The following is a 22,944-nucleotide window of genomic DNA, read 5'->3' as shown; positions in this document are numbered from 1 at the left end:
CCTCTACATCCCAAGTGCTCAGTGTGGTCCACCACGACTGGCCTCATTTTCCTTAAACTTTATCTAGATCTACTTATCGAGTCATGCGTTGCCTGTATACGAGAGTGTGCTTTGCAGGTCAGAGGACAATTTATGGGAGCCAATTCTTTCCTTTTATCATTTTGGTCCCAGGGACCAAACCTTGTTACTAGTCTTTGCAGCAACCCCCCTTACCCAATGAGCCACCTCACTAGCCCCCCATTTACTGAAGATATAACAGCAATGTTAACATTGGCATGTTTAACTTTTACTCATGTGCAGGCATGTAAGGAGAGCTGGCAAGCATGCTCGCACGTGCATAAGTACATGTGTGAGCGCACATATGCTTCGGCAGGCACATGCATGCAGTCTTCCTCAATCAATCTCCACCATAATGAGGGAGGCAGGGTCTCTCGATTGACCCTAGAGTCGTCCTCTCATACCACTGGTCTGGCCACACAGCTTGCTCCAGGGATCTTGTCCCCACCCTCCCAGTGCAGCAATTATAGGAGGGACAACACGCCCATCGCCATTTACATTGATTCAGGGGAGCTGAACTCAGGCCCTTGAGTTTGCTTGGCAAGTTCTTTAACCACTGAGCCATCTCCTCATCCTGGTCAAGGCTAATCCTTAACTGCACTTAGCCACAGAAGTGTTTTTACAGTTAACTCCCGCCACAAACAAAGGGACCGTTTTCTTTCCACTATCCCCCATGCTTCCTAATAGCTCTCACTCTGAAGGACTTCCAATTGATCATGAAATACCAAGAGACTAATGAAAAACTAACCCAGAAGAATTACATACTGCACAGAAAAAAAATTAATATTTTTATTACCTCTGAGAATTTCATGCAGAGAATGCTGATGATATTCACCCCCTTCTGCTGACTCATCTTCTGTTAACTTGCCCCAGGTCCCTGCTCCCGTCATTCACCCCTTCTGTTAACTTGCCCCAGGTCCCTGCTCCCATCATTCACCCCTTCTGTTAAACAGGTTCATGCTCCGGTCTTGCTTTCTTACTCATGCATCTTCAAGTTTTCTTTTTTGTTTTTTCTGAGACAAACTTTCTCTGTGTAGCCCTGACTATCTCAGAACTTGCTCTGTAGAGCAGGCTGGCCTTGAACTCAGAGATCCTTCTGCTTCTGCCTCCAGAGTGCTGGGATTGAAGGTGAACCCATGGAATCCAATTTGTGTTACCCAACTATTCTTGGGAGAGGGGCCTGCCTTGGAGTGTGATTGGCCCACCAGAGATCGCTCCATTAAAAAAAAAACAAAACAAAACAAATTGTACATACAAATGACAGTATACGGACTGGGTAGGTTATATTTAGAAACGTGTGTGTGTGTGTGTGTGTGTGTGTGTGTGTGTGTATAACAATGAGAAAAAAGGTCATGTATTTGAAATTAGAACATTACATAGAAGTATTTGAAGGGAGGAAAAGGGGAAATGATGTAAGTGTAAACTCAAACAAATCATAAAAAAATAAATTAGACTCATCCACACAAAAGTGCACAGATAACCCATGTGAACTGTGGAGAGCACACATCAGTTGAGAGGGAAGAAGAGCTTCTTCCGTAGTGTGAAGGTGGGCTGTGGCATCTGCTTTCCCTTGTTCCTCCTGTCGTCTTTATTGCTCACGTCATAGTTCACGCCAGTCAGGATGCTTAGAATGTCGTCGCCTCTGAAAAACAAAGCAGCATAAAGCATATGAGGGAAGGCAGTGCCCACCGTGTCACTGGCTGTGCCCATCGTGTCACTGGTTGTGCCCACTGTCTCACTGGCTGTGCCCACCATGACACTGGTTGTGCCCACTGTCTCACTGGCTGTGCCCACCGACTCAATGGCTGTGCCCACTGTCTCATTGGCTATGCCCACCGACTCACTGGCTGTGCCCACCGACTCACTGGCTGTGCCCACTGTCTTACAGGCTGTGCCCAGTGTCTCACTGGCTGTGCCATCTCACTGGTTGTACCCACCATCTCACTGGTAATGTACACCATCTCACTGGCTGTGCCCACCGTCTCACTGGCAGTGCCCACCGTCTCACTGGCTATGCCCACCATCTCACTGGCTGTGCCCACCATCTTACTGGCAATATATACCATCTCACTGGCTGTGCCTACCATCTCACTGGCACTGCCCACTGCCTCACTAGCTATGCCCACTGTCTCACTGGCTGTGCCCACCGTCTCACTGGCTGTGCCCACCGTCTCACTGGCTGTGCCTGAGGTAGGTTCTCTAGTTCTGTCTCTCAGAGCATCAGGCATTTGCAGTTGAAAGTCACTAAATCAAGACCTCTCACCGCTGTTCTGGCAACTCAGTTTTCTCAGAGCACACAATTCCCTTTTGTGTACTTGGAATCTGTGCTGGTTACAAGAAACCCCAGAGTTCCTATCAGATTTGCTTTCCTTCTCTCTTAACCTATGTGTTCCTCCATGTTTCCCATGTTACCATTTGGACCTCACAAATGCCTCCCCTTCTCACCCCAGTACCCTCTGCCTGAATCAGCATTGTTCCTACAGGATCATCCACGGATTTCTAAAATGTAGGCAAGTAAAGGCTAAGCATTTCCTGTAGTTACCTCCCCGCCCTGACACCAGCTGTCTGAGCAATCCTGTGGAGCAACCTCTTCCTCAATCTGCATAGCTGACATGGATCCTGTAGGACTCAGGGTCTGTGTTAGGAAACAAAAGCACTGCGATGGTGTTCCTGTCTACTCTCCACATGCCATGGGAGATTCTCACTCTCCAGACACCAGACAATAAGACAGAGGTGTAAAGGCTCCTCATTGTTCAGCTCTCAGCCGGGTGTATGTGGGGGAACCTGAAGTATGGAGCCCTAATTTAACTGGAGATGAACCACATGCCACAGGGCTGTCGTGGCTTCTTAGCAGGTCACATCAGTAGAGAGCAGGTCCCCTGCTCTTCGGTGTGGTTACAGTTTGCTAAGAAGATTCAAGGCTAGATAGCAATTAGAGGATTTCTTTCCTAATTTCTAAAAATTACTTATTCACACAGGCACATGGCATGGTTCACATATGGTAGTCATAGGACAATTTGAAGGAGTTGGTCTTCTCCACCGTAGAGGTCCCTGGGGATCTAACTCATTTTATAAGACTTGGAACCAAGTGCCTTTACCCAGTGAGCCATCTTGCCAGCTCTAAAACATGACTTCTGACAAAGTTGAGGTACGTTAAACATAGTGGATTGCTTCCCAAAGGGGTTGAGTTGCCCTAGTCAGTTACTATCCAAAGACAGAGCTGAACTGTGTGTTATTAGCAACCTCTCTGGCTCTGTGGTACCTCCATTGCTAAATAAAGGAAACTCCTCAGTAAAATATTCTTTTCCCATCTATGAGCTAAGGAGAGCAATACGTGCCATCTCTCCCTCTTTGCAACATACAGCTATGTGAGCTACAGCTAGACATTCAGAGATGGAACATGCCAATGGCTACTCCTCTGCTTAGGATATATATTCTCGGCCATAAAGCACCTTCTAATGGGCTCTAAGCACAGCAATGAGTAAGGAAGCATAACCCTGAGAGGGACCCAGGAGGCCAAACTCACTGAGGACATCTTTCCCTCAGGCTCTGGCAAAGTGACTGGATATACCACGTCCCATTCACAGGATCTCGGTAGGAAACACAGTTCTTCACGGTAGCCATTCCCAGCAGAAAGTCTGCCTCATCCGGAATATAATTCTTGTGAGATGATGAATCCACTTCTAAAGTGCTGTGCTGTTGTTCTAAGCCTGACTCATCAGGCACTCCTTTCTGGAAGTTATTTCCTTGGCAAGCCTGAATGAAAAAGATTTTGGGTTTCCCAGCCAGGGAAGGGCACTTTGAACCAGTGAAGTAAGATGTCAGGTCATAGATGGAGGCCTCCTTCCCATCCGTTCCATAGATGATGCCCTTGTCTCCGTGGGATAGGATACAGCAGATGAAGCAGTCTTTGTCCTTGTGGTTTATGCTTTGGTAGGCTCCTAGAATCTCATGGATTTCATTTGCTGGGCAGTCGTCGTAAGATACTATCTCAAAATGAAGCTCCTTAAAGGTCTCACTCAGAGCCTCTGAAAAGTAAGATGGGAAAGCATGAATTACAATCATTCCCAGAACACAGCCGAGCGACGGATAAAACCCTGCAGGCAAGTACCAGAACCTGGTACTTCTGCATCACCAACCGGACTGCACAGGCTCCTTATGTTTATTGCTGCCTGCTGAAAGTGCTGTGTACCGCCGGCTGGAACTTTGCTGAGTTCTTGCACCATGAGGATTCATGTCTACTCTCATTCTTTTTGACAGTCTAGCTAGATATAGCATTCTTGCCAAAATCCCCTTTCCTCTGAATTTTCATCTTTTAGCTTCCAGATTATGAAATTCAGTGATACCCTGATTTGTGACTGCTCTACATATGTGACTTGCCCGTATCCCTCCTTCTCAATCTCAAAGATGCAACAAGCACTTTCAGACTGGAGAATGTACACTCACTTCTTGCACGGGTCCATTTCCTTGTCTTCGTTTTATGGTTCTCATGGTCACAGATCTGGCATCTGTGACTAGTATTCTCCATTTCTACTCCTATTATTCCCATTTTCCATCAGTGTTTCCTTTTTGTCTGACTTCCTGAGTCTTAACCTTGTATATGTTTATTGTTGTCCATGTATTTTAAATGTTTTACATTATCATTTCGTGTGGACAAGTGTTTTTATCACATGTATGTGTGTGCACCACATGCATGCCTGGTGCCTGCAGAGGCCAGAAGAAGAGATTGACTCCTCTGGAACTGGAGCTTCAGGCAGCATGAGAGCTGCCATGTGGGTGCTGGGAACTGAATCTGGAGTCTCAGAACAAGCAGTCAGTGCTTTTGACCACTGAGTCACCTCTAGAGAGAACACCTTATGTGCACCGTGTGGCTGCATTACCTGTCAATTAAAAAGCCTATGGCCTATGGCTTAGGCAGGAAAGAGAAGGTGGGACCGTGGGAGGAGAAAGAATTCTGGGTAAGGAGGAGGCAGAGGAATTCACAGGGAAGATGAACACAGGTGGTACCCGAGGAAAGGTAGCCAGCCACGGGGCAGAATGCAGACTAGAATGTATGGGATATTTAACGTTATATCTAGGCAGAGAAAAGCCTGGCTATATAACCGAGGCACTTAAAAAAATTTAAATCTGAGTCTTATTTCTGGGAGCACAGGGCTGGGAGGAAGATCCAGAGCCTAACTTCAACAGTCATCTCTCAGCCTTTTAAACAGCCTTTCTGTACAATATATTAGTTTACATCTACATTGTGTTTTTTCTGGTTTGCATTTCTTTTCTTTAATATTAACTAACTGGTCAACTAAAATGTTAACAGAAAGCTTCAGATCTCTCTTCACTGATGGCTGCTGCAGCACAGTGCTTAGACGGGGGCTGCCCATTCACCAGGGATCCCCCAGTCTCCTTGTCTCTAGATGACAATCCATAGCTACTGCCAATGTTTTGGAAACAACTAGGGTTAGAAATTGGACTTCTATGGGGCTGGAGAGATGGCTTAGCAGTTGAGAGCACTGACTGTTCTTCTAGATGTCCTGAGTTCAATTCCCAGCAACCACATGGTGGCTCACAATCATCTGTACTGGGATCTGATGCCCTCTTCTAGTGTGTCTGAAGACAGTGACAGTATACACTCATACATAAAATTAATAAATATTAAAAATGAAATCTGCTTCTTCTGCTGGGCTTGGAATCCCCAAACTAGACTGTCTCTGGTTGCATTTTTAAAAAAGTTTTTTATTTAATAAATGAATGCTCTGCTCCTTTTTTGGGGGGAGGGGAGGGTCAAGACAGGGTTTCTCTGTATAGCCCTGGCTGTCCTGGAACTCACTTTGTAGACCAGGCTGGCCTCGAACTCAGAAATCTGCCTGCCTCTACCTCCCAAGTGCTGGGATTAAAGATGTGTGCCACCACACCCAGCTGCTCTGCTCCTTATACATCTGCAGGCCAGAAATTGGCCTGGGAGCCCCTTATAGATGGCTGTAAGTAAGCTACCATGTGGTTGCTGGGAATTGAACTCAGGGCCCCTCGAAGAGCAGCCAGTGCTCTTAACCACTGAGCCACCTTACCAGCCCCTCTCTGGTTACATTTTATGAAGGTGGAGTAGGAGCTGTCTCTAGAAGGCAGGTCTGGGCTCTGTGTCTTGTGTAAGCGTTTAGTGGATGGAGCCTCAGCAGCTCCTTGCCTCAGCTACACTTTGTACTTCTCATTCCTGCATCATTCTAGCACTGCATGAGGTAAACAGGCTTCCTGTGATGTGGATGCTCCACAGCCCGACTGTAGCTTCCTCTGTTCTGTTCTATACGCTGGCTCTCCTCCTCTATTTCCAAAAATGTCCTCAAACCTTGATTCAGATGTTGTGTCCATTCTGACCCTCCTAGTCCCTGAGTAACCTGATTGGTTTCTCTCCCTTAAAGCTAAAGACACATGACCTGTCAGGAGACGGTCCAGCATTAAGAATCGAGAATAGAATGGAAACGCAGTAGCCTGGTTCAGGTCTGAAGAACTTTGGCCAGTGTATGAGAGCTTGGGTTCTGGGGAAAGTTTGGGATTCCTTTGGAATGTGGGAGATGGACGACCACAAAGCGAAGCATCCCAGGTAACAACAGAGCAGTACCAATATGGAAACTTAGGTACAAGAAAGGTTAAAAAAAATGCATTAAAAATTCAAGTGCAGGTCAGAGCTGAGGCTGGCTTAGACCTTAATATGCCACGGAGAATGATCTTGAACTACTAATTCCCTGTCTTTGACTTCTTTTAATATATTTGGTTGTGTTCATTTTTATACTCTTTTTTTAGGAATTATTTTATGTATATGAGAACACAGTAGCTGTCTTCAGACATACCGGAAGAGGGCATAGGATCCCATTACAGATGGTTGTGAGCCACCATGTGGTTTCTGGGAATTGAACTCAGGACCTCTGGAAGAGCAATCAGTGCTCTTAACCACTGAGCAATTTCTCGAGCCCCATTTCTGTATTCTTATACTTGTTATAGGTATGTTGTATACTTATAAATGAATATTGTTCCATTTAACTTGTCAGTTTTCAGTATAAACATAAGTAGGCTGCCCCAAAGCAGGTCTCACTAGTTTAGCATCTTGCTGGGAGCTCACAACTCCTGCTGCAGTTGAGAAACGTTCATGAGCAGACTACCCAGAGTAAGTAGGGTACCATAGCAATTGGTTTTGACTAATTCATTCCCCAGAAATATTCTTCATTTAGCTGAGTTAAAAGTAAAGCCCAAGGTTAGACAGACAGCTCAGTGGTTAAGAGTCCTTGCTGCTCTTGCATAGAACTTGTCCTGTTCTAGATCCAAAGGCCCTCATGCGCGCGCGCGCGCGCGCGCGCACACACACACACACACACACACACAAAGGGGCATATTCACATAGAAACATATTTATATATGTATATATATAAATTATATATAAAAAATGAAATAAAATTTTAAAAAAATTTAAAGTTCATGCTCTTCATTACAAATGTTAGCTATCATTTTATCATGACGAATACATTACTTTGATTTTAAAACTTATTTTTTGAAACAGCAGAAAACAGATAAAGTAAGAAATATAAATAAATTAATAAAATGAATAAAAAAATGCTTGATAGAGAGGTGAGCTGCATGCTGTGTCCACCCCTCCTATTCCTCTGCTCCCAGTGCCATGGTCTTTCCTCTCCAGGAGACCTGCCCTGCCCCAGGAACATCCAGGCATGGATCAAGGAACTCCACATAAAACCAGAGACACTAAAACTCATAGTGGAATAAGTGGGGAAAAGCCTCAAAGATATGGGCACAGGGGAAAAAATTCCTGAACAGAACAGCAATGGCTTGTGCTCTAAGATTGATAATTGACAAATGGGACCTCATAAAATTGCAAAGATTCTGTAAGGCAAAAGACACTGTCAATAAGACAAAAAGGCCACCAAAAGATTGGGAAAGGATTTTTACCAATCCTAAATCCGATAGGGGACTAATATCCAATATATACAAAGAACTCAAGAAGCTGGACTCCAGAAAATCAAATAACCCCATTAAAAAATGGGGCACAGAGCTAAACAAAGAATTTTCAACTGAGGAATACGAATGGCTGAGAAGCACCTGAAAAAATGTTCAACATTCTTAATCATCAGGGAAATGCAAATCAAAACAAACCTGAGATTCCACCTCACAACAGTCAGAATGGCTAGGATCAAAAATTCAGGTGACAGCAGATGCTGGCGAGTATGTGGAGAAAGAGGAACACTCCTCCATTGCTGGTAGAATTGCAAGGTGGTACAACCACTCTGAAAATCAGTCTGGTGGTTCCTCAGAAAATTGGACATAGTACTATCGGAAGATCCAGCAATACCTCTCCTGGGAATATACCCAGAAGATGTTCCAACTGGTAATAAGAACACATGCTCCATTATGTTCATTTATATATAATAGCCAGAACCTGGAAAGAACCCAGATGTCCCTCAACAGAGGAATGGATATAGAAAATGTGGTATATTTACACAATGGAGTACTACTCAGCAATGAAAAACAATGAATTTATGAAATTCTTAGGCAAATGGATGTATCTGGAGGATATCATCCTGAGTGAGGTAACCAAATCACAAAAGAACTCATATGATATGTACTCACTTATAAGTGGATATTATTCCAGAAACTTAGAATACCCAAGATGCAACTTGCAAAACACATGAAACTCAAGAAGAAGGAAGACCAAAGTATGGATACTTCGTCCATCCTTAGAATGGGGAACAAAACACCCATGGAAGGAGTTACAGAGACAAAGTTTGGATCTGAGATGGAAGGAAAGACCATCCAGAGGCTGGTCCACCTGGGGAGCCATACCATAATCAGCCAACAAACCCAGCCACTATTACATACACCAGCAAGATTTTGCTGACATGACCCTGATATAGCTGTCTTTTGTGAGGCTATTCCAGTACCTGGCAAATACAGAAGTGGATGCTCACGGTCATCTATTGGATGGAACACCGGGCCCCCAATGGAGGAGCCAGAGAAAATACCCAAGGAGTTGAAGGGGTCTGCAACTCTATAGGAGGAACAACAATATGAACTAACCAGTACCCCCTTAGCTCGTGTCTCTAGCTGCATATGTAGCAGAAGATGGCCTAGTCGGCCATCATTGGGAGGAGAGGCCCCTGGTCTTGCAAAGATTATATGCCCCAGTAGAGGGGAAGGCCAGGGGCAGGAAGCAGGAATTGGTGGGCTGGGGAGCAGGGCGGGAGGATATAGGGGACTTTCGGGATAGCATTTGAAATATAAATGAAGAAAATATCTAATAAAAATTGTTGATAAAAAGAAATTTCAACACTATATATATATATCCCTTTAAGTATAGCCACTTCTCTGTCCTGTTTGGTTAAAGAAAGGTCCATAAGAATAAAATTGTCTCATGCTTCTACTTTGGGTCCCACCATACCTTTATCGCAGTCTGTTCCTTTTCTGTCCTTCATGTTGCGGAGGTGGGGTATGTCCTCTCTGGCCTTGCTGAAATCATTATTGTTGATGATCAGACAGTATCCCCGAGGTTTGTTCTTCATTTGGTAAACTTTGTCTGAAATCTGGAAAACACAAGCCCAATCCAGGAGCTGTTGCTGCAGTTCAGCCACTGGTTATGTTCCAAGTGCTCAGGAAGAGGCTGGATCCCTGCTTAGCCCCACAGGGAAGCAGAGGTTCCTTCCATTGTTTGGCTCCTTATGAGCTGCAGGGTAAGTAGGCCTGGATCTGCTGAATACCCTCTGTGTACATCATGGCTTTCATCACAGCCTATCAGTGTCCCTGATCATACAGAAGAGCTTCAGGACAGATGCCATCTGTGCCATCTGTGGGGACTAGAGTTTCTCAGTTCACTCACAGGGCATGTCTTGGGATGTCCCTCTATCACCTTGGGAATCTTTTGGTAGCCTTCTCAGCTCATCTGTGTTTCTTGGCTAACAGTTGGGGGCCTGCCCTTCACTCAGGATACAGTGCAGTCTCTGGGAGGTTACTGCTGGTGCCTTAACCCAGTGCAGAGGAACTCCATGGTGGTGGAGAGCAAGGAGCTCATCAAGTTGTGTTTACCAAATCCCCACAGTAAAAACCAGAGGACAGGGGCTGGAGAGATGGTTCGGCAGTTAAGAGCACTGACTGCTTTTCCAGAGGTCCTGAGTTCAATTCCCAGCAACCACACGGTGGCTCACAACCATCTGTAATGGAATTGATACCCTTTTCCGGTGTGTCTGAAGACAGCAATAGTGTGGTATATATAAAATATGTAGTATACATAAAATAACGTGGTTATTTTCTTCGGGCTGCTTAGGCTGAGATTTTCAGCATTTAGCCTCTTCTGTCTCCTGAAGAAAAGGACCCCAGACTAGGAAGACAAATGCCAGCTTCTATGGCTTGAAACCATGGGACTCTAGGCAACTCACCTAATCTCCTAGTAGCTTCATATATTTTGTAACACATTTGAGTGTCCCTTCATACTATACAAATCCTTCGCCTTTCAATATGTTTTCTATGACATGTAGTACTTTATTAAGCACAAAGAATATTCAGTATTTGTTATTATCCCGTTTCCAACTTGTATTAATGTATTCAGATGCTGCAATGCTAACAGCTACTAAGGTAGTGACTTGACGGCCTCTGTTTGGAGAGGGCGACCCTGTAGAATACCACTATGCTTCAGAACAGCCCATGGAGTCTATGATCTTTGACTTCCTGATCAACAAAGGCCTGAGGATCTTCTCAGGAGCCCATCCTAGTACAGACCCTATTCATAGTGTGGAGGATTTCCTGAGCCTCTGCCACATGGAGGCTCATGGCTGAGCCCTATTTGGTGAGCTACTGAAGATTATAAATGGAAGCTATGTCCAGGAAGGAAATCTCTCTACATGCTTCACGGAGACAAAAACTTAAACATGCTGAGATCCTACTTGTTGCCTAACACAAAGGAAAAATCTCTCCGTGGTGTCTGACTAAAAGAGGAGACCTGTCAGAGAAACTCCTCCTCAAGCTTCCAGCCCATCCCCCATGTGCTATGTTTAGCTAACCCAGCTGCTCTAGAGGGGGAGGTCACACACAGCCTCTCCCCTTGAACATCCCCTTACCTCTGCCCTTGACCTTAGAATACAATTACGGCCCAGTGTGATGGCCTATGCCTGTAATCCTAGCACTTGGGAAGCAAAGGCAGGGGAGTCAGGAGTTCAGGGTTATCCTCAGCTACATAATGAGTTCAAAGCCAATCTGAGCTATAGGAGACACTGTCTCAAACTACAAACAAAACAGTGATAATTTAACACAAAGAAAACTGGGGAGGCTATCTGTCTTAGTCAGGGTTCCTATTCCTGCACAAACATCATGACCAAGAAGCAAGTTGGGGAGGAAAGGGTTTATTCGGCTTACATTTCCATTCTGCTGTTAATCACCAAAGGATGCAGGACTGGAACTCAAGCAGGTCAGAAAGCAGGAGCTGATGCAGAGGCCATGGAGGGATGTTCTTTACTGGCTTGCCTCCACTGGCTTGCTCAGTCCACTCTCTTATAGAACCCAAGACTACCAGCCCAGAGATGGTCCCACCCACAAGGGGCCCTCCCCACTTGATCACTAATTGAGAAAATGCCTTACAGCTGGATCTCATGGAGGCATTTCCCCAACTGAAGCTCCTTTCTCTGTGATAACTCCAGCTGTGTCAAGTTGACACAAAGCTAGCCAGTACACTATCTTTAACTGGTTCTTTTGTAGGTTTGTTTGTTTGTTTGTTTTTTTCTCTCCAGAGTTTCCCCTTATTGGCTTATCTGGCAGCTGAAAAGGAACCCAAGGAAACAGGAACACCAATGCCAAGAGAGGGAGGAGACACACCTACCCGTGGCTCTTGTTCTCTTGGCGAGTCACATATTTCCTGCATGTTGAGGCACATCTCTGCAAGCAACCAAAAAAAAAAAGTCACACTTAGGACAACCTAAGGACCTTAAAACATTTTCAGGATGCAAGTGCATGCTCGTGTACGTGAATGTGTGCGTTCCTATGTGTGTGTGTGTGTGTGTGTGTGTGTGTGTGTAGGGAGCTCTCATGCTATGGCATGTGTGTGTGGAGATCACAGAGGACTCTGCAGATTGGCTCCCTCCCTCCTACATGTGTTCCAGAGATCAAACTCAGATCGCCTGGCCCGTGTGGCAAACAGTTTTACCTCCTAAGGCATTTCGCTGGCCTCTAAGGTATTTTTAAAAATCAACATTGAAACTACCTTGAACATATTTCAGATATATCAATCTCGTAGGAAGGGCACTTAGCACACCTCTTGAAAACCAAGAGCACATTGCCTCCTTTGCTAGGCGGTTACTGATAAAAGCATGAGCCTAGGATGAGTCACTGAGTCAAACATCCTGAAGGTAGTTGGAAAGAGCTGGGCTCAGGTGTGCGTGGATGGAAGAAAGAACTGGCTCTCTTACTCAAGCTCAGTCTTTAAAGGAGGATTATCCTCATGCCTGAGAGGTGGCTCAGCTGTTGAGACCTTAGCATTTTTGCAGAGGACCAGAGATTCCCAACACCCACTTGGTGACTCACAACCATCTGTAACTCCAGTCCCAGGGGATCTGATTCGGTCTTTTGACGTATTCAGGCTCCTAAACAAATGCAGCATGCATCAACTCACTCAGCCACACATATTTACACATAAATTTAAAATAAATAAAGAGTGATCCAAAATATATTTCACAGCAAAAACAATAGTGAGAGCATAAGAGATATTATCAATATTAATATCTACAGAGTAGTGATGGTGTTTTAATTTCCTCTGAATTTAAAAACTGCCCCCAAAAGAGCACAGGCAATTTTTATAATTAGAATATTAGATTAATCAAAAATTTGGAGGGGACTAGAGAGATGCTTAGCAGTTAAGAGCTCCGGCTGCTCTTGCAGAGAATGCAGGTTAGGTTCCCAGCACCCACATGGTAGCTCACAACCATCTGTAACTTCAGTTTCAGGAGGTCTCATGCCCTCTTCCAGACTTCATGGGTACCTACACTCATGTACTCATGTTTTCACACATACATATAGTTGAAAAATAAAATTTTAAAAATAAGTTTTAAAAAATGAAAGAGCCAGGTAGTGTAGCACATACCTTTAACCCCAGCACTTGGAAGGCAGAGAAAGGCAGATGGATCTCTATGAGTCGGAGGCCAGCCTGGTCTACATAGCAAATTCCAGGCTAGCTAGCTACATAGGGAGAAACCCTGTGTGGTGGTTTGAATAGGTATGGCCCTCATAGACTCATGTGTTTGAATGTGTGGCCTCTGGAGAGTGGCACCATTAGGAGATGTGGCCTTGTTAAAGGAAGTACGTCACTGTGGAGGTGGGCTTTGAGATCTCTCATATGCCCAAGCCATGCTCAGTGGCACAGTCTCCTTGCTGCCTTAGGATCAAGGTGTAGAACTTTCAGCTCTATCTCCTGTGCCACATCTGCCTGCACTGCTGTGCCTCACCGTGGCAATAATGGACTGAACCTCTGAAACTGTAAGCCAGCCCCAGTTAAATGTTTCCCTTTATAAGAGTTGTCTTGGTCATGGTGTCTCTTCACAGTAATAGAACCCTAACTGAGACACCCTGTCTCTAACAACAAACGTTAAAGGAATCCTTCTGTTTGTTCTATCCAGTTTCCTGGGTAAGGACGAATTCCCTTCTGGGATGAGCTAGGCAACTTGGCTTGAGCATCCCAGGATGGGGCAGGCACACAATGGAGGAACTCAGGTGTGTGTGGACCTGGGCACCTGGGCTTAACAGGAGACACTTGGCTGAGAGGCCTCTCACAGAGCAGAGAAACTTGAAGAAACTTGATTAAGAACGTTCTGGAAAAAAGTCAGGTGTTGGTTTCAAGGCCAGCCTGGTCTACATTGAGGGTTCTAAGACAACCAGGATGAGGTAGAAAGACCCTGTCTCAACAAAAAAAAAAAAAAAAAAAAAAACAAAACAAATCAAATCAAAACAAAAGGATGTCCAGGAAAAGGTTTAAGTCTAGCTCCCCACAACTTTCTTCAAAAGCAAAGGCCAGAGCAGAGTTAAGAGCCTCTTACAGAGTAACTGTGAGTTCACTCAAATGGGGCTTTCAGAGAGCTGCAAAGGTGACAAGAAGCTGCTGAACTTTCATCTTAATCAGGATGAGGCTGAAGATGGTGGGAAGAAGGCAAGAGGAAGTTGGAAATCAAGCACCTCAGAATCTGAGGAGTGTATCTGTGTGCATTACCATCCAAATCGGAAACTGGCAACTCTTCCCTTCCTTCAAGGCTCATTCTTCTCTCTGAATTGAAAGAGAAAATTTGGATCAAAAACAGCTGTTTCTCCAAGGGCTTTACCAACTCGCAGCTGTTGAACAGCTAGCTACCTGTGCTTGATCTTTCGTAATCTTCGATCTTCCACAGCAGGCTCCTGTTGACTTGGCCACAGATTGATTTTAGGATTTCCAAGTTATTTTCCGCCAGCATGATCCTCTTCTCCATTTCTATGAAAATTTCAAGCAGGCTCTGGGGAGGAGAGCGAAGCACAAAAGGCTTGAGAGCACAGGCTTGGGGATTTGGGGCTTCGTTTAGTTTCCACTTCTTCCAAACTTAGGGCCCGGTCTTATTTCTCACATAGATCCCCCTCCCACCTCCAAGCACAGGCTGATCTCTCACAGTTGACAGTACTCAGGAAGGCCTAAAAGTATTTTAAAAGATGGAAAGATGAATAAACCATGTGAGGTGTCACCCAGTACCCAGGTCTTGTTCTCAAACAGTATGGGAATACCTTCATCTATGGATCAGCCTGAGGAATGTGGACGGACCATTCCTAGAGACGGAATTATTCCCTGGTATTGCCCCCGGTACCTTAGCTACCTCTAAACCTCAATTAATACACACAGAGTCATATGCACCAAACACACAGAGAGATGCCACACACTTGTGTTCACGTGTAGCCTAAGCAAACGCACAGAGATATATCTGGACAAAGCATAACATCAAGTTTAGGCCATATACCACACAGCACACAGAGACACACTGATTCACAGAGTGAGAGAACCCCACCCCCCAACACACAGGTACCACACACACATAGACTCAGACCAACAGAGAAGCCACACAGAGGTACACACACTCAGGCACCTACACCACACAGATACATAAGAAACACCCACAATATACACAACATGTAGACACAGACACATCACACAACCTACTAGTAAAGACACAAAATGCACACCGGGATGGATTGGGAGGGGGCGACAAACAAGCAAACATGACGTGTTTCAAGGGCAGCAGACGTGGGGAAATGTGACCCTGGGCCACCCTTCCTCCTTGGCCCTGCTGGGTCCCATGTGTTGTTGAACTGCTCACCTTGCTCTCTCAGGCTCCTGGCCCTGCCCTGTGGCTAAGCAGAGACACTTCAATGTGCAGAGGCACTAGAGCCATACCTACTGTTCCTATTTAACTACTTTCTTCTACTGAGAATACAGGGGCTGCTCACTGGGCAGAGTGCTTGCGTACGGTGCAGAAAGCGCTGAGTCCCACATCGTGGAACCACATTAACCAGGAGGTAAAGGCAAGAAGATCAGAAGTTTAAGGTCAACCTTGGCTACAGTGGCCCGGGGAGTGGCACTGTTGGGAGGTGTGGCCTTGTTGGAGTAGGTGTGTCACTGTAGGTGTGGGCTTTAATACCCTTGTCCTAGCTGCCTGGGAGTCAGTATTCTGCTAGCAACCTTCAGATGAAGATGTAGAACTCTCAGCTCCTCCTGTACCACGTCTGCCTGAACGCTGCCATGTTCCAGCCTTGACGATAATGGACTGAACCTGTAAGCCAGCTCCAATTAAAGGTTGTCCTCATAAGAGTTGCCTTGGTCATGGTGCTTGTTCACAGCAGTAAAACTCCAACTAAGACAGCTAAATAGCAAGTTTGGATTTAGCCTGGGCTACAGGATACCATGTTTCAAAACCCCACCACCACAACCTTGAATACTGTTTATGTTTAGCAGGGCTCTCTGGTCTCAGAAACTCCAGAGGTGACCCATCTTCAGGAGACGAGGTCTTACCAAGTCATCTTCCAGCTTACATCTGGGGATCTCATTGTTCAAAAGGAACTTAAAAGACCTCAGTTCCGACTCACTCACTTCTTCTGAGAGCTTAAAGAGCGTGACCCTGTGGCGGGAAACAGAGACACTTTAGAAACGCGTTCGAGATCATTTCCCACCACTACACAGTCACAGCAGGCCTCACTCCCAGGGCTTCCTTAAAATAGTTAACTATCCCTGACTGGTGAGCCTCAGGAGGAGGCTGCAGTAGTGGTGGACATCTACAGAGTCAGGTCCAACCCAACCAAGCGAAGTACCACCACCTTTGTATTCCAACTAACTTTAACTAAAAGAATCTCCCCGCTCCTAAGTTGATATAAAAATCAAGATCCAGATGCAAGGATTTGGGGAAATTATATTCTCCATGGTGCACATCAGAGCTGACTCCCTTCTAAGCACTGGTCCGTGTTCTCTCAGCAATTTCGTTCAGGAGGAAGGCTGAATATTTGGTTAGAATAAAAGGGACGCTGAACGCACAGACAGACACACACACACTCACCTCCTTCCACTCTCGCCAACACCAAAGGCTTTCAACACAACCAGCTGCCCTGTGCTATCCCCTTCATACATTCCCTGTGTCCCGTTGCATGCATCCACTGCCCACCCGCAATCTCATTACATTGCCAGGGTATCCTCAGGGCTCTGTTCTCTCACTGAATCTTCATTCATCCGCCCCCCCCAACCCCCAAAGAACTTACATGTGGCCACAGCATGTTTATAAACTGCCCAAGTCCCCTAACAGCCTGGCCCATGCCTTTTTCACTTTCATTAACCTGTGATTTGTGAGGTGCAATGTTTGAGTGCCGTGGCCCCAGACTACAAACATATCTTGTAGGCAGGGCAAAATTCTGTGGGTGGGCTGGCGTCTCCATCCCTCCACTGGAAGTCCTGCCTGGCTACAGAAGGTGGCCACTTCCAGGCTGGGCAAGATGTTTGTCCATGGTTAGGGCCTTGCTGCTTCCTACAGTGACAACCCTTCCCACCTGCTTGTGTACGCATATGGAACCCTTCTGTGGCTTTAAGTGTGAGCCACCAAGATGCGTGTCACCGATGTGTGAATCTGCCTTCTTATTGATCCCAGGCCTGCAGTCTCAGTTTTTAAGTTCCTGGGAATTCACCCTGCAGCATGGGTAATGCAAAGTATTTCTGGCTTATTTCAAGAGGTGAGAAAACATCCCTGAAAGCGAGCACACCTCTAGACTTCTCCATTTCCCCTCCCCTTGCCCAGCCCAGGGGCAGGCTGGGTGGTTCCTTTCCCTGATTACACGAGACTCTCTTAGAAGTCATCATTACCCGCAATCCTGTCTGTTACAATTTGTTACATCAGATGTTACAATTTCTACATCGGAATATGTATAAATCTGGGACTACTTACAAAATTACTAAGGTTACGTGGGGAAAGGGCAACAACGCTTTGTTGTTTCTTGTTTCTCCAGAGCCCAGTCCTTCTTGGCGTGTGGAAGCCTCTACCACATAGCCTGTTGGAACCCTGGTTTAGTGTCCCCAGACTCACTATTTTAAACCTCTGGCATTTTAACTTTCTTTAACAAGAAAGAAGAAGAAGAGCTAGAATATTTATTTGAAACTCTGCTTGCAGACAGGAGCCTAGCATAACTGTTCTGAGACGCTTCATCCAGCAACTGACAGATTGAGAGACCCACAGCCAAACATCAGGCAGAGCTCGGGGAGTCTTGTGGAAGAGTGGGGGATAGGATTGAAAGAGCCTGAGGGGTCAAGGAAACCACTCTAAGACCTACAGAGTCAACTAACCTGCATCCCTGGGAGCTCACAGAGGCTGAACCACCAACCAAAGAGCCTATGGGGCTGGACCTAGGCCTCCCCCCACATATGTAGCAGATGTGCAGCTTGGTCTTTATGTGGGTTCTCCAGTAACTGGAGCAGGCACAGAGGTGAGGAAGGTGTCTGTCTATGACTCTGTTGCTTGCCTTTGGATTCCTTTCCTCTAACTGGGTTGCTCTGTCTGGGCCTCAGTGAGAAAGGATGCACTTAGTCTCCTGCTGTGACTTACTGTGCCAGGGCAGATGGTGGGGTGGGGGAGGGAGAAGGGAAGTGGGAGGGCAGGCCTGGGAGGAGAAGGGGGGGGGTTGATCAGGATGTAAAATAAATAACAATAAATAATTGGAAAAAAAAGTTCTGACGGCTCTTCCAAGCACACAGGTCCAATTCCCAACACCCACACAGCAGCTCACAACTGTCTCTAACTCCATGTCCAGGTGATCTAATAGCCTCTTCTGGCCTCTGCAGGTAGCCTACATGCAAATGATGTACAGACCCATCGGCAAACAAAATACCCATGTCATAAAATAAAAATTAAAAACATCCCTTTAAAACAAAATCTCATTATCAGCATCCCAGAAGTTAATGTTTCACTTTGAAAAATGAAAAATTTAAATTATACGTTGTGGTGGTTTGAATGAACAGTGTCCTTCCTAGGCGTATGTATTTGAACACTTGGTCCCAGGCTGTCTGGAGAGGTTATGGAGCTTTTAGAACGCAGAGCCTTGCAGGAGGAAGCACACCATGATCACCGGGGACAGACTTTGAGGAGTTTGACCTCACCTGGCTTGCGGGTCACACTTTCTGTTTCCTGTGTACGTGGCAGATGTGAATTCTCAGCTCCCTGCCCTGGCCGCCCTGCCTGCTGATTACCATCTTATCTCTGTCATTATTAGCACTCTGGAACTGTAATCCAACATAAACTCTTCTATAAATTGCTTTGGGTCATGGTATTTTACCACAGCAACATAAAAGTAACTACTACACACAGATCTTGAATCCCATTCCCCTACACTGGTCTCTCTCCGACTCCTGTAGCCAAATCCCTTTTCCTCCTCATAAGTCCCTTTCTGTACCATGCTGCATGAAAGATACATTCTTTTATGGCTTTAGCATTTTTCTCTGAATTATGTATTTAGCCCCTACATGTCTTCATTTAGCCCGAAGTCTCACAAGTCACTTCACACATGCCACAGAGGCATGCCCCTTCAGCCCACACTTCCCAGTCCCCCCCACCACAGCCTTTCTACCCACCTGTAGGCAGAAACCTGGGCTTTGCCTAGAACCTGCAGCTCCCTCACCATCTCCTCTCGGGTGCAGTTTAGGGAGTTGATCAGTAGGTCCCACCGACTGATGAGGAAAAGCAGCTCTTTCAGGAAAGACAGATTGCCATCCTCCAACATCCCCTTTTCCTGCAGCCTCTGAAATAGCACCAGGGCATCCTTGATGGTCTCCTGCTTCTTATGTGGGATGTAGTCCAAGCACAGGAACTTGAGGGCTGCCAGGTCTTCACTGCCCAGTTCTTCAGCAATATCGTAAAGACAACTGTGGAAATCCATTCTTATCAAGGGGTAGGAGAGCCGTAACCTGGGTCAACACAAGATGCTAATGATCAAGTGAGGAAGTTAAGTGTCAGCTACCAGCTTGTTTCCTGTCAAAAACTAACTGCATCTACCATATTTCAGACACTTTAGAAGGGGGGAAAAAAAAGGAGAATAATAACACGAAACAAAACAGGAAGTTCCTGATTCTCGGAAGCTTTTGTTTTGTAAGAGTCCTGGCTGGAACATGGGCTTCTCCTAGATTGAAACCTGGCTATATCACTGGCCACTCGGCCTCGGGAAGCTGCTCCCTCAGAGTATTTGACATGTCTCTGTGTGTAAAATGAAGGGTAGAAGTCTACCTTTCTCCTGAAGCTGTGAATCTGAGGTAACCTCAAGTAACACTCAGCTATGAACAAACACCCAAACCACACCAACCTCCAAGAAAGAGAAACCCTTGGTCATGGAGCTTGTCTCAGTTTGTTGCCATTGCTATGGTAAAAATATCATGACCAAAAGCAAGCTTTAGAGTCCATCACCCATGGAAGTTAGGGCAGGAACCTGGAGACAGAAACGGATGCAGAGAATGGAGGAGTGGTGCTTACTGCCTTGTTGCTTGTAACTCACTCCACCTGCCTTCCTGTGACACCCAAGACCACCAGTGGCACTGCCCACAGTGAGCAGGACCTTCCACATCAATCATGATCAAGAAAATACACCACAGACCTGCCTAATAGAGGCTTCGAAATTCCATAAAAATCACCATGTTAACAACAAAGATTTAAAGAAAGAATTCTCTATCACTTGACAACAAGCCAAAGAAATCGTGAGGCAATGTCCTACTTGCTCATTACATAACCAAACTCCATTAACCTCCAGGAAGTACCCTAAAGGTACCCAAAGAAATGAAATTTGACAATTGGATGTGTTCCATTTTACAAAGTTTGGTAAACTAAGATATGTGCATCATGCAATAGACACATATTCAGAATTTCAATGGACAATTGCTTTAGCTTCAGAAAAGGCCGATTCTGTAATTACACATTTGTTAGATGTTGTGGCCATGATGGGAAAACTCATACAAATTAAAACAGACAATGGTCCGACATGTGTGTCTAATAAGATGAAAAAAGTTTTTAACATATTATAATATAAAATATGTTTAAGGCATTAACATAATCCTATAGGACAAGCAGTTGTGGAAAGATCTAATTGTACCCTAAGAGAGATGCTTATCAGACAAAAGGGGTAACAAAGACTCTCAGAAACAGATTTCATAGTGTTTTATTAACCTTAAATTTTTTAAACGGTAATGAACAAAAAAATATAGCTGCTGAAAGACATTAGATTGTGCGAAAAACCCGCTGAGCTAGACCAGCCCGTTTACTTTAAAGATATTCTAACATCAGAAAAAAACAAGAAATGTAATACTCTGGGGGAGAGGTTTTGCCTATGTTTCCACAGGAAAAGAAAAGCTATGGGTTCCTTCCAAGTTGATAAAAATCAGACATGACAAAGGGAGACCCCCTAAAGACCTTGGCTACAGACAAGAAGATTGACAAGATCAACAAGATAGGTGACGTATATGTGGTGATGTATATATGATTCTGTACACAGAGACAGCTCTGGGACCTGATGAGATATAACTGTCTATATACAGCCAATAACACTTGTTGGGCACAAAATTCTCATAACTTTTTATTAGATACCATCCTTTAAGATGGCAGGAATAGAAATTTATATTGTAGTTGGATTATGTGATCAAACTAACCTCTAAAGAAAGGCAGTTGTCTGTCTTTATTGATCTTCCTTAATTAATCTGTGCACCCTGCACAATGAAAGAGGAGAGAGATAACCCTGACATGATTCATACTCTGGGATGCTGAGATTCCAGGCCCTTCCATTCCAGTTCTTTGCTTGATTCTACCTCAACTACATCGAAGCTGTTTCCTCTAAAGACTTGCTTCCAGGACAGTTCCAGAACAGCTAAGTCACCCATCCAGCCTTTCAGACTATTACAGTCAGGACTTCAGCTAAGTCATAAACTGTCTCAGCACATAGAGACTGAAAGGCAAATGATGCCAACCTTTGACAAGACCAACTTTCCTATTCCCCTTTTTGCCCTCAGAAGGGAATTCTTCACCCCAGTTCAGTTAGAAGGAAACAAAAGAAGAATGTTGCCCCAGTCCCTTAGGTTGGAGTGGATGTTTCTGGCTATTTTATAAGTTATAGATATATTGTCATCTTAGTGGATAACTTACAAGTGTTGTGACTTTAGACAGGGAGGAAACTAGAGAGCCTAGACTCAGGATTTCTACCTTTCCTCTTCTCTATCTTTCCTTCTTAGATAAACAGAGGAAGATGGAAAGGGACGGGGGATATAGTGATGTCATAGAAATTAGACAAATAGACAGATAGAGATAGGATATTAAATGTACTCTTAAAAACAAAGCATCATATCGCCATAATCTTACATTGGTAGAAACCTTTATATTTGGTACAAAATTGAAGTTTTAATTCTTACATTGGTACACTATTTATATATATTGATACAGGTTTAAGGTTCTCATTGGTATAAATCTTTATATATTAATACAAAATTTAAAATTAATATTGTTACTCTTAGATAGGTGTTGTGCCTATGCAACCCATTTAAGAATACAAGGCTTAGATCCAGTCCTTCTAATAGCTGCTGTTACAAACTGTTTAGGATGACTAAGTAATGTAAGTTAATAGTCAGATACTGAAATTCATGGCTTTATTAGATTCTAATTTAGTTAATTACAACAAGTGTTTTTAAGATTATTTTAATAGTAAATAGCTAAGAGTAATGGATGTTTGACAATTCAGTTATGCTATATATTTAGATAGTCTTCAAAAGCATCAGAGAGTCACAGAATATGACATTTAATATTATTTCATCATCAAAGATTATATGACTATGAGAAGGGTGTGTTCATGACACCATTCCACTTCAAGGAGGCTATAGATGGAGAAAACAAGATACTCCATTATGAAGTCAAATTTAAATAATATCTATCCACAAATCTAGCACTACACAAGTATTAGAAGGAAAGCTCCAACCCAAAAAGATTAACTATAACCATGAAAACATGAAATAAATAACCTCACACTAACAAAACCCAGAGAAGGGAAACCACACACACACACACACACACACACACACACACACACCACCACCACCACCACCACCACCATCACTAACAACAACAACAACAACAACAACAACAAAATAACAGGAATTAACAATCCTTGTTCATTAATATCTCTCAATATCAGTAGACTCAATTCCACAATAAAAAGACACAGGCTAAGAGAATGGCTATGAAAACAGGATCCTTCCTTATGCAGCATAAAAGGGAAGGGGAAGGGAAAAGGGGGCAAAGGGGAAAGGAGAAAGGGGGAAGGGGGAAGAGGGAAGGGGAAAGGGGGAAGGAAGGG

General features: G+C 44.6%; 1 protein-coding gene across 2 annotated transcripts in view; it reads right to left on the bottom strand.

The window, feature by feature from the left end:
• The window catches only part of Casp8 (caspase 8), a 34,253-nt gene continuing 11,309 nt past the window's right edge, over nucleotides 1–22,944 (bottom strand). For both annotated transcript variants that reach the window (XM_021198066.2, XM_021198067.2), the window contains exons 2-9: nucleotides 19,196–19,528; nucleotides 16,106–16,211; nucleotides 14,426–14,564; nucleotides 14,288–14,341; nucleotides 11,912–11,967; nucleotides 9,488–9,629; nucleotides 3,584–4,085; nucleotides 1–1,699 (exon numbers count right to left, since the gene is read on the bottom strand). In XM_021198066.2, coding sequence (XP_021053725.1) covers nucleotides 1,564–1,699; nucleotides 3,584–4,085; nucleotides 9,488–9,629; nucleotides 11,912–11,967; nucleotides 14,288–14,341; nucleotides 14,426–14,564; nucleotides 16,106–16,211; nucleotides 19,196–19,500 — 1,440 coding nt within the window. In that variant the 5' untranslated portion in view covers nucleotides 19,501–19,528 and the 3' untranslated portion in view covers nucleotides 1–1,563. The remainder of the gene's footprint in view (nucleotides 1,700–3,583; nucleotides 4,086–9,487; nucleotides 9,630–11,911; nucleotides 11,968–14,287; nucleotides 14,342–14,425; nucleotides 14,565–16,105; nucleotides 16,212–19,195; nucleotides 19,529–22,944) is intronic.

Source organism: Mus pahari, chromosome 5, assembly GCF_900095145.1.
Source record: "Mus pahari chromosome 5, PAHARI_EIJ_v1.1, whole genome shotgun sequence".
Classification (NCBI taxonomy): Eukaryota; Metazoa; Chordata; class Mammalia; order Rodentia; family Muridae; genus Mus; species Mus pahari.
This window is presented reverse-complemented; position numbering and strand designations above follow the sequence as displayed.